The sequence below is a fragment of the Candoia aspera genome, chromosome 4 (assembly GCF_035149785.1).
Source record: "Candoia aspera isolate rCanAsp1 chromosome 4, rCanAsp1.hap2, whole genome shotgun sequence".
Lineage (NCBI taxonomy): Eukaryota > Metazoa > Chordata > Lepidosauria > Squamata > Boidae > Candoia > Candoia aspera.
The window spans coordinates 4,805,172-4,821,164 of record NC_086156.1 but is presented as its reverse complement, the minus strand read 5'-3'; the positions used below and the strand labels follow the sequence as shown (position 1 = coordinate 4,821,164).

The following is a 15,993-nucleotide window of genomic DNA, read 5'->3' as shown; positions in this document are numbered from 1 at the left end:
AAAGAGATGCTGCTTAGGGAATGGTCAGGTAAGAGTCAGCTTAGCCTGCAGCTGGAGAGTGGGAAGGGCAAGAGGCTCAGAAGGGACCCTCCCAGCTTCTCGGGCTGTAAAGGAGACGAGGGTGTGGAGAGAATTGTACTTTCAGACTTGCAAGATCCCATCAACGTAGCCTTACAATAAAGTAGAATTAGCTCATCTGGTTGTGATTCCTGTCTGGTTTACCCCGCAAGGCCTGACGTTGGCTGGAGACGCCAGGAAGTGGGGCCGCCTACGCCTGCTTTAACAACATGGTCACTGGGCTGAGATTCTAAAGGAAATTATATATAGGTAGCTCCCCACCAAAAACAACCCTGAAATCACCTTGCACATTTTATGCAAATCCAGCAGATTTATATAACGTCGCTTAATTTTGCACAGCTTTTGTTAGCTGAGGAGGAGGAGGAAAATTGTTCAGCAGAACAAAGCTGTCAACATGTTTAACCAACAGAAACCAAAGCAGTTAATTTACTCCATTTCCCAACTCAATTTCTTTTGAAAGTATCTTGGCAACTAGAAATTTGGTGCCCTCCATGCCCCCACGGGGCAGAGATTCACAACGACACAGATGGTTCCCCCCAGGATTATCTCTTGCATTCCTGGAGAATACACGCAAAATTAGCCCCTCAAAGTAGCACACGCACACAGTGAAAAAACATTGCTTTAAGTTCCAGCAGGTTGCAAAGAGCAGAATCGTATGACTTTCAAATGTGGTCAATTACCCAATTGAAATCTCAGTATTTCATTGGGGAGCAGCTCCATATCTAGGTAGTTCTACAGGGGGTCCTCGCTCAGCGACCACAATTAGGACCGGCAACTCGGTAATAAAGCAAAACGGTTGCTAAGTGAAACTCTGCTTACGATCTTCCTTCAGCTTTGCTTTGCTTTACAGACCTGCAAAGGTCATAAATGTGAAGATTGGTTGCAGAGTTATTTTTCATCGTAGCCACAAATGGTCGCTAAATGAGGCAGTCACTAAGCGAGGACTACCTGTACTGCCCTTCTGAATTGTCCACTAGCCTGTGATTTCAGTTCTGTGATCACACTTCTTGCCAGATCCAGTCACTCTGTCTGAGTTTTACGAATATTTGCTGCTTCACGACTGTGGATTTTCTGATGTCGCCGAAGGTATTTTTTCAGCCGGAACTGCTTCCCGCAAGTAAAGCATTTGTGGGCCCCCTCGCTCAGGTGCAGCTTTTGATGCTTGACAAGATTCTTCCTCTGTGTGAAAAGCTTCCCACATTTGGTACAGTTGCAAGGGCCCATCTGGATGTGAATCATCCGATGCCGGAAAAGATTAGTTTTCTGATTGAAGGTCTTCTCACACTCGGGACACTGGTACGGGGCTTCCTGTGTGTGGATTTTCTGGTGCCTGATCAGATTGGAGCGCCGGCTGAAGCTCTTCCCGCACTCACCACATTTGAACGGGTCGCTCAGATGCATCCGCTGGTGCCGGACGAGTTGCCGGTTCATGCGGAAACTTTCCCCGCATTTGGGGCACTTGTACGGCCCTTCCGTGGTGTGGATTTTATGGTGCCGGGTGAGATTAGACTTCTGGTTGAATTCTTTGCCACATACCGGACAGGCGAACAGTTTCTCTCCTTTCTGATCTTCCTGCATGACAGGGATGTTTTTCTTGCCTTTGGCAAGGCCACAACGTTTTGCAAAAACAGCAGCTGTGGTGGGGCCTTTGAACAGACCAGACGAGGGACCAATTTTCTCCCCAAGCTCTGGATCCAGGGGGAGCTCCCCGCTTGCATCGTCCTCCTTTTTGATCCTTTGAGCCAGAAACGGGACGGGGTTTTGGCAGAGCGCGTGCGCATAGCCAGGGTGGTCTAGATCTTCCTCTTTGATGCTAATCTGGGAGGCGCCTGCAAGACAACTGGCACGTATTGCAATATTCCCTGGTTTGTCCTCTGGTTGAAATTCTGGAGGAAAATTGGAACAGATCTTTGGACTTGGCTGGTGTCTTTGTTCGGCTGGGTCCTGTGACTTGTTTCCATGCAGAGCCCCCAAATGCAGGGCCAAGCCCTCCTCCACGGAGAGCTTCCATTCCGTACTCATCTCTATTTCCTTCTTAATCTGAATCCCCCAAGGATTATTAACCCTTTTCGGACTGCCTGCATTTTCACAAATGCCTCTCTCCTGCGATCCCATCGGCATTCGAGTTTTTGGCATCTCCTACGAAAACTCCTCTTTGCTCTGCACTGTTTACAACTGAGTTAACCTGTTGGTTTTACCACTTGGTGGTCCCCTTTTCTTGCAATGGCCATGTATGTGAATGAAGTCCCTCTGCTTTAGATGGGAAGAAAGGTGTAATGGTGAGTTCAGATCACAGAGGTTTTTTTCCCTGAGCAAGTCTTCTTGAGGACCATTAACATTTCCTTGATATCCCTTTTCCCATGTTCTTCAAATGCACAGTCCACCCTTTTATGAACTCTGAAACTGACCTGGAACTCACCATAAAGGAAGATTTGATGGCCCACCTTTCACGCAAGCTGACAGACAATTCTTCGGTCATACGTGCTACACGCTGGAATGGTTTTTCCCCTGCAAAATTTTTCAATAGACCTGACGATGACCGCTTGGTACCCGAACACTTGTTACCTTTGTCACTAATATGCAGTTCTTATTTATTATTCCACTGAAAGGACGTCTAGATCCTTTTGAAATTTCCCTTTTCCTATTTGGCTTTCTTACACTTCAGATGCCAATATGGGATGATGGGATGATGGATGGCCTGCCCACCTGGGGCAGGATCAGGACATAGCTGCCATTTGCCTGGTAAGCTTTCTTTGCGGGCAAGAAGAGGATTGAAAGCTTTGGGTTTTCTGTTCTTGGAGAAATGAAACGACGTTTTGCCCAAGGAGGTTTAAATGCACCTTTTCTTTCGCCTTCGGCTCGGAGTTTTCATTGGCACCTTCCTTCTTCCACTACAATAGGAGGTGGGCTGTCGTAATCAATGTGCTGATATCCTAGTCCTCGTGATACTTCTTTGGGTGATATTTTTAGCTTTCATCTGTTTGATTAAAAAAAAGCAGCAGCATACCTTATTGGGATTGTGAAATATATTTGTCGGCAGCCTCTCTTGTTTTTTCCCACCTTACTTTAATTCCCTCCTTGCATTCTCTTTTCTTATTTCAGGCATAAAATTACAGCTTGGCACCAAAGCTTGGCACCTGCCCCTTGTTCCAATCTGCCTTAAGGGAATCGCTTGAAAACTGTGGCTTATGTCAATGGGGTGAGAATAACCAGCCAATTGTGGTTTATTTGGGGATGTTTGCAAGAGAACTCCATCTGGCGGGGTCCAGGAGGCAGGCCTCCTCTGCAACTCAGCCCCTGCCCTTTGGAATATCCTTCCCCCGGAAGTGAGATTGGCTCCCTCCCTCCTGGACTTTAGGAAACAGCTAAAGACCTGGTTCTGTCATCATGCCTGGGGCGGGAGGGAGAGTAGCCATTCCTGGGGATGGTTAGTTTCTTAGAAGGACCCAGTTCTGCCTGCAAATCATCAAGAACTTTCAGCCATCGAGGTTTTTAATATATTTATTGTATTGTGTATTATAGTGTTTTATAGTTTTATCTTTTTATTTATGTTTTATTGTAAACCACCCAGGGTCCCTATTGGGAGATGGGTGGTGATAAATTTGATTAATAAAATAAAATAAAATAAAATAAATAAACGTTCTCCCAATTTAGCTAGAAGATGTCAGATTGGAGAACAATGGCTTTCCAGGTTGAAGGTGGAAAGACACCTAGTCCAGAGGTGTCCAGGGGAGTAGGTCAAAAGAGTCAAGATGGCAGCCATAACTGTGCGCTGATTGCATCATTTGGGCTGCCATCTTGACTTTTTGACCCTCCAGTGGATGCCTCCATCTGGCCCAGCCTAGAAACCGATCCAAATGCAAGTCTTGCAAGTATTATCCTTCAAAGAGGCGGTGGAACAAAGATGTGGCTTAGGGAATAGGGAAAGAAGGAGCAAACTGTTGGGGGGCCGTGCAGAAGAGATACACAGAGGGGCTTTCCCTTGGTTAATCCAGTAAAATTATACTCTTTCCATGCATTTTTAAAACAATTTAAAAGAGGCCTCTCCACTTTCCTGTTACAGTGTTTGTTACTGTTTAACACCTTATATCTCACTGGAAGGTTAAACAATCTTGTGTGTAATTGAGGAGGGAGATTAATTAAAATGCTTCCCTGGGATAGGGAGGCCTGATCCATACCATGAAAAACACGGATCTCAACCTACGTATAGCTTTAAATATTAGATATATTTGTGGGCACTACCATGAAACGGAGATTGCAAAATCCAGGACTAAGGTTACCTTTGGCCTTTCTTAGCTTTTGGGACCCCATTTGGTAGCCGCGGAAGAGAATAGCCGAGTCCTCAGGAAGCAATTCCGAATAATCCTGGCTTGATTGTTTTTCGTACACAGTGGGACAGAGAGACACACGGACAAACTTTCAAGATTCTGCCATTATGCTACAACTATGAAGAATGTCCCTAGAATCCCTGTTCTGCCTGTTCCTTGACCAGCCTACCTCAAAGGACTGTTGTGGAGTAATCTGGGGTTGGATGATGGTGAAGGGGCTCAAGATCACCCGGGGGCAATGGAAAAACATTCAGGATTGTGAAAATGTCAGAATTTGCAGAAATGGCAAAACTGACCTGTTTGGCCAGAGAAAAAAACAACAAAAACTGTTCTGAAAGACTGGAAGCCTTTTTTGCTGAAAGAGGAAAGAAATGAAATGATTTATGGATTTGACGATTGAGAAAGAGGTGGATCAAATGAGGTGCTGAATGGACTTGTATAATATCCAAGAGGGAGGAGGGACAGTACGATTGTAATTATCTGCTGAAAAGACGGCTGGAAGTCATCCATATTTTTCTTAATTTTTGTTTTCTTTTTCTCCTTCCTTCCCTCCCTCCCTCTATGAAAAAACTCTTAATAAATACAATTTTTTTTTTTTTAAAAAGGAAAAAAAACGGAGGGAGGTGTTAAACCAACTCAGAGCCTTCTTGCCCTGGGGAGTCCAGCCATGATTCACCCAATGGCTTCAGGCCAGCCTTGACTACTGCCATGGGCTGCCCTTGAAGACACTGTGGAAATTGTGTCTGGCCAGCCTAAGCACAGGAGTGGCGTCTTGAGATCCTATTATACCAAGGGGGCACCAGCAGTGTTTGAGATCTGCCCAGTTTCAGCAGAGATGCACTGCCCCAGGTGGTGGATGGAAGCTCTTCCATGATATTTCCAAGAGCCCCAACCCCATTGGTCTTGACTGGGTTCACACAACCTGCAGAACCAGAGTTAACCCGCCACACCGGCTGCATTCACCCAATATGCCATGCCCACGCAAACCCAGCTTGTGGCTGTATGGCCTGGCTTCACTGTCACCGCATGCCAAGCGAACGGCTGCGTTCCCACAACCGGCTGATCCCGTGTTAGCTATGCTGGGCGTGTCGTGTGAACGCGCCAGTAAAAAAATCACGGGTGGGGGGTGATGGTTGCATCATGGAATCCTCTGGGGGAGACGAATGCAAACTCGGACAGGGGTGGGTAGAAGGAGGTCGTGGAAACGGCCTTACCCGAGCTCCGTGCAATCCGTCCCGGCCCCGGAGATCGGCGGGGCTGAGCTCCCGTTTGCAAAGGAAGGCGCTCGCCAGCGGAAGAGAGGAGAGGGCGCCGCGGGAAAGGTGGTAGGAGGGAGGCGGGGCAGGGCGGGGGGGCCGCATAAAACAAAGGGAAGGCAACTTTCCCCCTGGGCAGGACCAGGGACGGGTGATCCGATCGTGCGGATCCGTACAAAGGGCGCCCCCCGGCGAGGAAAGGGGTGTCTCCACCTGGAATCTCGCTCCCCCACCCCCGGAAATCGCCTGCTCCAGACATACGGCTGCATGCCAGGACATTGGCACGGGCTCGGGGCGCAAGGCTTCCTGGGAATTGTAGTTCTGGCCCGCAAGCCCCCCGCCGCCCCCGCAGCCCCCAACTTCCCAGGGACGGGCAGAGAGAGAGGATGCGGAGCCCCGTCTCCAGACTGCTGAAACGGGAGATGCCGTAAAGCCGGTGGGAACCCGACGCCCGTCTCGATCAGACAAGGAAGCGGATGAAAGCTTGCAATGTTCGTAGCCCGCCCAGTTCCTGCAGCGGCAGCAATTCAGGGGACTAGTCCTCTGGACGCGCTGGGCTGCAGCCACACTTCAGCCCGGCCTCTTGGGCGTCTGCAAACCACGGAAGCTTGGCTGCTCCGTTGCTGCGCTGCAGGGGAGACCCAGGTTTGACCCCGTTCAGACACGGGAGCGGCCTGGGCCATTTTGAGCTGGGCTCTCTCAGCCCGGCCTACCTCACAGGGGCGTTGTGAAGAAAACCGACAGGAGATCAGCCCAGATTGGATCGCTGTATACAAACGTTTCAAGATTTACCCTAAACTGAAAATCGGTGGCACTGAAGGAGACAGAGCTTCTGCACAGAATAATCAGTTCTGATTCACGCAATGAGTTTCAAGCAGAAAGGATTTTCCCTCTGTTAATCCAGTAAAATTATACTCTTTCCATGTATTTTTTTTTAAAATTACAAGAGGCTTCTCCACTTTCCTATTACAGTGTTGGTGTCTGTTCTGTCTGTTGTATCTCACTGGAAAGTTAAACAATCTTGCATGCAATTAAGGAGGGAGATCAATTAAAAAGCTTTCCTGGGACAGAGGGGAGTGATCGATGCAAGGAAAAACGTGGATCTCAAACAGTGTAGCTTTAAGTATTAATTTGTGGGAACTACCATGAAATGGAAGTTGCAAAATCCAGGGACGTTTTGGCACCCCATTTGGTAGGCACGCCAATGGACTGCCTCTTAGACAGTTCTTACGTTTATATGTTCTTTGGCTAATGTGAAAATATGTGTATTTGGGAGCCCTGTGTCTTCAGTTGCTGCACAGTTTTGAAACCACGTTAATGCTTGTTTTTGCTTTTCATCTCCGTTGAGAAAGTTGGCAGAGCTTTCAGCATCCATGGCGACAGCCTCTAAGCATCGGAAAAACGGGGAAAAAATTTTAGGACATGAAAGAGATCAACAGCGACTTCTTCCCTCCTTTGCTGGGAGATCTATCTCTGTCTGTCTGTCTGTCCATCCTCTCCCTCCCTCCCCCCCCCTCTCATCTATCTAAATCTCTCTATCCCTACATCCTTAGCTGTCATCTTCTATCTCCCTACTCTCAAGTTGCCAAGGGACAACAACCATGATACTCACTCCCTAAATGGCAATGTACCAGACAGGCAGCCTATAATGCAGCCAGAGAGTGTGATAGCAGGATACAACACAGAGAGAGACCCTTACAACATCACCCCCACCCCCACCACAACTCCCAGGCTATTTTTAAGGGGAACGTCTGGGAGAAGGAGAGAAATATGGTGTTGCAGACTAACTGCTATTTATTTATTTCTTAGAGATTTTGAATTCAATAAAAGAATAAAAAAAAGAGAAGTAAGAAAAAGAGAAGATAGAAAACAAGAAAAAAAGGAAAGTGAAAAAAAAGGAAAGGAAAGGAAAAAGAAGGAAGGAAGGAAGGAAGGAAGGAAGGAAGGAAGGAAGGAAGGAAGGAAGGAAGGAAGGAAGGAAGGAAACATAGTATTATAACTTCCACCCTTCTTTCTCTCAAGTAGTTGCCATCTTAATTTTTCCCCTTCCTCTTTAACCCTTTTAAGTCCCCAAATCCATAAATCATCAATTCAGTCTTTTCTTCTTTCAACAAAAAGGCCGTACGGGTAGTCCTCAGTTAACAATGGCCATGGGGACCAGAATTTCCATTGCTAAGCAATGCAGTCATAAAGCAGGAACTCAAATGACCACATCACTTCATGACAGCAACCTAGCAGTCCCGGTTGCCGCCTTTAAGCGAGGCTTGTGGGTCGTTAAGCAAGCACCTCCTCGCAACTTCCTGCCGGCTCCCAAAGAGCAAAGTCAGTGGGGAAGCCGGCAGGAAGTCGCGAGTCCTGGGTAGCTTGTGAGCAGGCCGGCAGGCAGGCAAGTGGCTGCTGCCAAGTGGAACGGGAAGTGAGGGTGTGTGTGGGGGGCCGGGTGCAGGAGGGAGTGCCAGGGGCCACCGTGGCACCACGCCACTGCAGCTGGGCAGGCAGACATGTGCTATGGAGTGCAGGTGGGGGGGTGCTGCGGCTACCTGGGATCTCGTACTCCATAGCCTGGCTCCTTGGGAGAAAAAGCCGGGGGAGTGGGAGTGACTTACTGGAGAGACTTGCGACCTTCCCCGCCGGCTTCCCCACTGACTTTGCTTGTGGGAAGCTGGCAGGGAAGGTTGCAAATGGTGTTCATGTGACCGCGGGACGCCGCAACTGTTGTAAGTGCAAGCAGTGGCCTAGTGGCCCGAACATGATCACATGACTGCAGGGGTGCTGCGCGGCTGGAACTTAGAGGACCATCGTAAATCCCACTTGTCCAGCACTGTCACAACTTTGAAGGGTTGCTGAAGAAGTGGTCATTAAACAAGGACCAGTAATGGGATGTGGGAATGACCGTGGGAGACAGCAGGAAGAGCCACAGACTAAGCAATGGGCAGATAAGAGGCAGCTGAGCCCTCAGCAAGAATGGGGGCCTGGCAAACATCTCAGGAGAGACCCTCCCTCGTTTCTTGGACTGTAAAGGGGACAGGGAGATTTGTACTTTCAGACTTGCAAGGTTCTGTCAATGTAGCTTTATAATAAAGTAGAATTTGCTCATCTGGTCATGTTTCCTGTCTGGTCTACCTGGGAAGGCAGACAGGACCACTTGTATAAGGTTTCCAGTCTTTCAAAAAAGTATCTTTTTTTTCCCTGACCAAACTGGCTGGCTTTGCCATTTCCAGCTCCGTCAATTTTATAATCCAATCTTCTACGGTGAGTACTTCATTATTCTTCTGTCTTTCTGCACACCAACGGCTTGTAAAAGGACTTCTGCACCAGCCTTCAGCAGCACTTCTGCTACCTGGAGCTGCAGAGTGATTTTCTTCCATTCTGACGGCCTGAAATTTCACGGGGCGAAACTCTGGGCCGCTGGCCCCGGGCGGACACAGGCTGAAACGAACTTGGCGGGGAGACTCGATGGCCCGGTTCTCCAGTAGCTGCTCACTGCTAACTTCAGCAAGCCTGCCAGGCCCATTGGAGAAGCATTTGCTCAGGGCATCTTCCCACATCTAGGGTCCCTGGGCTGGGTTTGGCCAGGGTCCTAGGCTCAGCTGAAGACACGGGCTGCCTTGTGCTTCACTTTGTGTGATACGGACTGAGAGAGCTGGTGAGGCTGTCAGTCTGACCTGCTGGCGCGAAGCCTGTTCCGAAAAAATGCAGCCGTTGCATTTTCTTAACCCAGGTTTCGTGAGTTGTGTGAATTCAGCCAGAATGGTGGAAGGACTGGGCAGATCCTAATTCTCAGCTCACTGGGGGGATCAGTAAAGCAGGAAGGGATTTTAGCAATCTTCAGGGAGGGTCAGGCAGCTTCTGTGGATGGATTGTAACTGCACTGTGATTTTGCTTGTCCTCTCCAAATCATTAAAGGTAGACCTTTGTCCCCAGGCCTTGCCTGTCCCTGTTCCGCATCCTCAGAAATAATATGGAGCCCATCCCGAGACTTTAATACGTGACATTCTACACGTCGGTGATCAGGACCAAGTATGTTATGAGAACAAAGGGCAGCCTATTACATTTATTTATTTAATATCTGGATACATGCTCTTTCTAAGCTGGTTGTTTAGAGAATTCACGAGCACGGATTGGGCTACCTCGGTCTCATTGAAATTAATTTGATTCTAGCTACATTATAATAAATTGCCTTGTGGATTTTAGTGGCCCTTAATAGGAATTGCTTGGTCTGGAGGCTTCCCACAATAAATAGCAATAACAAGGTTGAAATCTGGCACAAAAGGAAAAGTGCAGAGCTAGATAGCAGGGAAACCTTAAACAATATGAAGAGTGGGTGAAATTAAATGTGTCTTTTGGACTTAATGGGCCAACTTCCCTGAACAAAAAGAAACTAGGAGCAGATTTCATTCTTAGCAAATTGACAAGAAGCAAAACATGTTAATTTTCATGAGGATTGGGTTATTGAACTATAGAACAGGTGGCAATCTCACCTCATCTGTCTCTGGATTAATGATTTCCTGAGACCTTCTGTTTCTCAAAAGTTTCCTTGCCCTGCAAAAGAGGTTTCTGTTTTCTTGTCTTCTCCAGCTCTCTGGAGAAAAGATTCTACAATGAAAAATGGGATTTTTACCCAGACCCCTTGATCATTTTGTGATTAACTACAAGAGTGTCATACTCCACTCAATTTCACCAGCATTGTCTTCTGCTTTGAGACAAAGGCCAGACACCAGTTCAGTTGCATCAAAAATTCTCTCTTTTCCCAGATTAAAGGGTCCGAAGTCCTTCCTTCTCCCCCCTCCCCTTCTGATCATTTTGTTTTATTACATTTTATTTCAAAGTTTTTCAACTCTCTTCTGATTCATCATCCATTGGTTTCACCTCAGTTGGTATAAAAAACAAGGAAGTGATTATACTGAACCAGGGCTTGAAGAGCTCTCAGAGAATTTGTGAAATGAAAGAAAATGACCTAGGGACATTTTCAGCTTGAAGAAGACTTATTAAATGTACAGCAGTGTTTACACATTTTTTTGAGTGGTTTTGAAAATTGAAGTGGATGTGGTTTGTCCTTACGGGAACCTCTTCCCTCCATCTGCACCCTTAAATGCTCCCCACCAGCCCTGAAACAGCCAGAAAAATTCCCCACATCTCTTCAAAAGTCCTTCTAAGAGATCAAGAGGTTGGTCTACCACCCATTAACCCTCTAACTTTGCTCATCCCTTGATATTCCAGGTCTCTCTGTTTGTAGAGTTATGTCTACAATCCTGTAAGTTTTGGAAATTACAAAGCCACTTCCTAGAAGAACCAAAGCCCCACTCCATGGATTCAGGAATGGTTCTATGTCTACAAAGAGTAAACAATGATGTTCTAGGACTCTTCATCCTCATCCTCATCCTCATCCTCATCCTCAACCTCAACCTCATCCTCATCCTCATCCTCAACCTCAACCTCAACCTCATCCTCATCCTCATCCTCATCCTCAACCTCATCCTCATCCTCAACCTCATCCTCATCCTCAACCTCAACCTCAACCTCAACCTCAACCTCAACCTCATCCTCATCCTCAACCTCATCCTCATCCTCATCCTCAACCTCATCCTCAACCTCAACCTCATCCTCATCCTCATCCTCAACCTCAACCTCAACCTCATCCTCATCCTCATCCTCATCCTCATCCTCAACCTCATCCTCAACCTCATCCTCAACCTCAACCTCATCCTCAACCTCATCCTCATCCTCATCCTCATCCTCAACCTCATCCTCAACCTCATCCTCATCCTCATCCTCATCCTCATCCTCAACCTCATCCTCATCCTCATCCTCATCCTCAACCTCAACCTCAACCTCATCCTCATCCTCAACCTCAACCTCATCATCCTCAACCTCATCCTCATCCTCATCCTCATCCTCATCCTCAACCTCAACCTCATCCTCATCCTCAACCTCAACATCCTCTTCCTCATCCTCATCCTCATCCTCATCCTCATCCTCAACCTCATCCTCATCCTCATCCTCATCCTCAACCTCAACCTCATCCTCAACCTCATCCTCATCCTCATCCTCAACCTCAACCTCAACCTCAACCTCAACCTCAACCTCAACCTCATCCTCAACCTCATCCTCATCCTCATCCTCAACCTCAACCTCATCCTCAACCTCATCCTCATCCTCATCCTCATCCTCATCCTCATCCTCAACCTCATCCTCATCCTCATCCTCATCCTCATCCTCAACCTCATCCTCATCCTCATCCTCAACCTCAACCTCATCCTCAACATCCTCATCCTCAACCTCATCCTCATCCTCATCCTCATCCTCAACCTCAACCTCATCCTCAACCTCAACCTCATCCTCATCCTCAACCTCATCCTCATCCTCATCCTCATCCTCAACCTCAACCTCAACCTCATCCTCATCCTCAACCTCAACCTCATCCTCATCCTCATCCTCAACCTCAACCTCAACCTCATCCTCATCTTCAACCTCATCCTCAACCTCATCCTCATCCTCATCCTTATCCTCATCCTCATCCTCATCCTCATCCTCATCCTCATCCTCAACCTCAACATCATCCTCATACTCATCCTCATCCTCATCCTCATCCTCAACCTCATCCTCATCCTCAACCTCATCCTCATCCTCATCCTCATCCTCATCCTCATCCTCATCCTCATCCTCAACCTCAACCTCATCCTCATCCTCATCCTCATCCTCAACCTCATCCTCATCCTCATCCTCATCCTCATCCTCAACCTCAACCTCATCCTCATCCTCAACCTCATCCTCATCCTCATCCTCATCCTCATTCTCATCCTCAACCTCTTCAACCTCATCCTCATCCTCATCCTCAACCTCATCCTCATCCTCATCCTCAACCTCATCCTCATCCTCATCCTCATCCTCATCCTCATCCTCAACCTCAACATCATCCTCATGCTCATCCTCAACCTCATCCTCATCATCCTCATCCTCATCCTCATCCTCATCCTCAACCTCATCTTCAACCTCATCCTCATCCTCATCCTCAACCTCATCCTCATCCTCATCCTCATCCTCAAGCTCAACCTCATCCTCATCCTCATCCTCATCCTCATCCTCAACCTCATCCTCATCCTCAACATCCTCATCCTCAACCTCATCCTCATCCTCAACCTCATCCTCAACCTCATCCTCATGCTCATCCTCAACCTCAACCTCATCCTCATCCTCATCCTCATCCTCATCCTCAACCTCATCTTCAACCTCATCCTCATCCTCATCCTCAACCTCATCCTCATCCTCAACCTCATCCTCATCCTCATCCTCATCCTCAACCTCAACCTCATCCTCATCCTCATCCTCATCCTCATCCTCATCCTCATCCTCAACATCATCCTCATGCTCATCCTCAACCTCAACCTCAACCTCATCCTCATCCTCATCCTCATCCTCATCCTCATCCTCATTCTCATCCTCAACCTCATCTTCAACCTCATCCTCATCCTCATCCTCAACCTCATCCTCATCCTCATCCTCAACCTCATCCTCATCCTCATCCTCATCCTCATCCTCATCCTCAACCTCATCCTCATCCTCATCCTCAACCTCAACATCATCCTCATCCTCATCCTCATCCTCATCCTCATCCTCATCCTCATCCTCATCCTCATTGTAGTGATCATAGAAGGTAAAGATTGCTTCAAGTCAGATATAGCTTCTGGTGACTTCACAGTTGCCTCTGTTAGTTTTCCTGGCAATTGATATAGACCTGTCTTTTTCCATGGTCAAAATGATGTTCTTTTCAACAGAAGCTGCAAAGGGGGAACCTAAAAGTAGCCAAACCTGAGTCACATTCAGTCTCCTCCTGGACATGTCTTTCTCTATCTTTCTCAATCTCAAGAACCCTTCTGGGAATTGTAATCCAAACACATCTGGGGAAACAGCTGTCTGTGGAAGGTTGCACAGCTGTTTGATAAGGCTGCAAGAATGTGATTTGGAATTAGCGGAGGGGACTCAGGGGTACCATTAGAGGTTGCTCCATGTTCCTCTTGTTAGTCTGGACTCATGCTGTTGTTTAGTGCCACCTTGACTTTAGGGTGCAATGTTTTCTAGCTGGAGGAAAATGTTTTTGCCTTGATCTGGGCTCTGATCATTTTTGGAGAACGCAGTTGACGGATGGTTAATCCATCTGACTTTGGAAACAGCATGAAAGGTAGAAGTGATAAAGGGGAGGGAGGGGTGCTCCAAGTGATATTCAATTGTTCACTTAAAGACAATCACAGGGAATACATTGCAGATAACAGCCTTTGTTATTTTCCAGTTTATTTGGTTTGATTGGCTTTTGTTTGTGCTTTTTTAAAAACGGTCCCCACTTGCAAGAATATTGAATGGAGAATTAGAGCAATTATCTATTAAAATCTGGTTTCTTTCTTCTTTTTTCTTTTTTAAGGTTCATCAGAAGGCTAAGGATAATTAGAGACATTCTTTCACTGGTGGAAAAGGCCTGTCATTTTAAATTGCTCCTGGCAATTGTTTCACAGGCTAAATGAGCACGATTGGAAAAAAAAAAAAAGTGTGTCACTCTGTTCCAAAATGCTATTTTAATGAACCAAAATGTTCATTTGCTAAGCTATGCCAAAAAAGGACCAGTCATGGACTAATCTTTATGAAATGTACATACACAGGTTACTGTCTCTTAGAGGAAAAGAAATCATGATAATAAACCCATCATTATTGTGTAAAGGTAAACTAACCGTTAAAAGAGCTGCTGGTGAAAAAGTTACATTTCTAAGCATTCCCACTGCTATGTTGTAAACAGTGGATTTTTGCCACTAAATCCAGATTCGGGGATGTCTGCAGAGTGGGGACGGTCAAAAAGTCAAGATGGAAGCTGTGTCTGTGACCATGGCCACCATTTTGACTTTGTTGACCCCCTCCCACAGATGTTCAGATGGTCAAAAAGTCAAGATGGCAGCTGTGTCTGTGAACATGGCCACCATTTTGACTTTGTTGACCCCCTCCCACAGATGTCCAATCAATGTCTTTTGATGAAAATGAATTTCTCCCACAGAGACCTCTGAGAGGTCATGATGATTTCATCCACATCACAATGACATCATGTCATTTGCATGATGTTGTCACGATGTACAGGATATCACTTGCCTGCCTATCACCTATACATGCTCTCATCCTTCCACTGTGTCACACTTTCATTACACGGGGTGACATAATGGTTGTGAGAATTGAGTTAGTTGTAAGAGAGAATGAGTTGAACTGACCCCAAAAGGCGTAATTTTCTCACAAGACGGCCGGTAGATCGATGCAAATAGTACTGACTGTGTTGGCATGTGGTCTACAGCACCACAGTATGGTCGGTTTGCTTTTGCCATAGCATCATGTGCAAACTCAGATCTTGGGGCTTAGCATAAAGGGTGAACCTGGCCAGTAGGACGTGTTCAATCAACCATGGTTTTTAAAAAACGGCTTAGCATGAGATGAGCATAATTAATGAGTTGGGGAAAAGTTGCGCATGGAGAGATATGGAGCAGTTGCTCACTGAGTCACTAGGTGGCACAGGGCTAACACTGAAATATCCACCATAACCATGGTTGCAAGGTTCAGAAGAACAATTCAGAAGAACAGAACTTGCTGTAGAGGTTGACTCTGAAGACCAGCTGTGGCTTCTCCAACTCAAACCAGGGCATGTGCGCCAGGATAGGATGGTACTGTCTTCTGAAAAGACCTTTTAGAATATGTCTGGCTTTCATCAGCCTTCCCCACCCGGGCACATCCCTGAAACGGTAGAACAATAACATCCAAAATATTCAACCTTATAAGTAGCACATGAGGTGCAGAGCATCCATACTTCCCAACCTGAACAATTTTCAGCAATGGAGTTCCTCTCCTGAGGACTTTCCTTGACAGGAGGCAGAGCTGGAAAGCCAGGGTGACTGAACATGTTGGAAAGATGATTGTCAAAGGGGAAAAAATGATCAACACTGTACACGGTCCTTGACCTTATTGACACTGAACAAAGTGACGAAGCCCACCCTTGAGATTTCACGCTTCTGCTTGGGAAGAAGCTTCTAAGCATATTCTTTCTAATCAAGAATGAATCTCAGGATATTCTGAGGGTGTTGGTACACTGCAGGTGCATCCTAGTTAGCAAAACTGGAGCATCAGTATGTTAGTTTGCAAGATTGTTTCTAGGTGGAGATCCTAGTTTGCTTGCATAGAACAGCCTAATCACGCTAGGGCTAAAAGTGGGCTTTGGTTGAGTTTGGGGTATATTGGCCAATGTGCCGAAACTGAGCAATACTCTCTATAACGTTAGCAGGGAATGCTGTGTGTGTGTGGCCCAGCTG

The 15,993-nt window shown here is 46.8% G+C and overlaps 1 protein-coding gene across 1 annotated transcript; it reads right to left on the bottom strand.

Moving 5' to 3' along the window:
* Positions 1–368: 368 nt before the first annotated feature.
* LOC134497580 (zinc finger protein 578-like) lies at positions 369–5,892 on the bottom strand. Its single transcript, XM_063303298.1, has 2 exons — positions 5,621–5,892; positions 369–3,055 (listed from the first exon to the last, which is right to left on the bottom strand). The coding sequence occupies exon 2, from the start codon at positions 2,212–2,214 to the stop codon at positions 1,099–1,101; it is 1,116 nt and encodes a 371-aa protein (XP_063159368.1). The 5' UTR covers positions 2,215–3,055; positions 5,621–5,892; the 3' UTR covers positions 369–1,098.
* Between the last annotated feature and the right edge of the window lie 10,101 nt (positions 5,893–15,993).

Coding starts and splice junctions, on each gene's coding strand:
- LOC134497580 (XM_063303298.1), bottom strand. CDS start 2,214: ATGCCAAAAACTCGAATGCCGATGGGATCGCAGGAGAGAGGCATTTGT.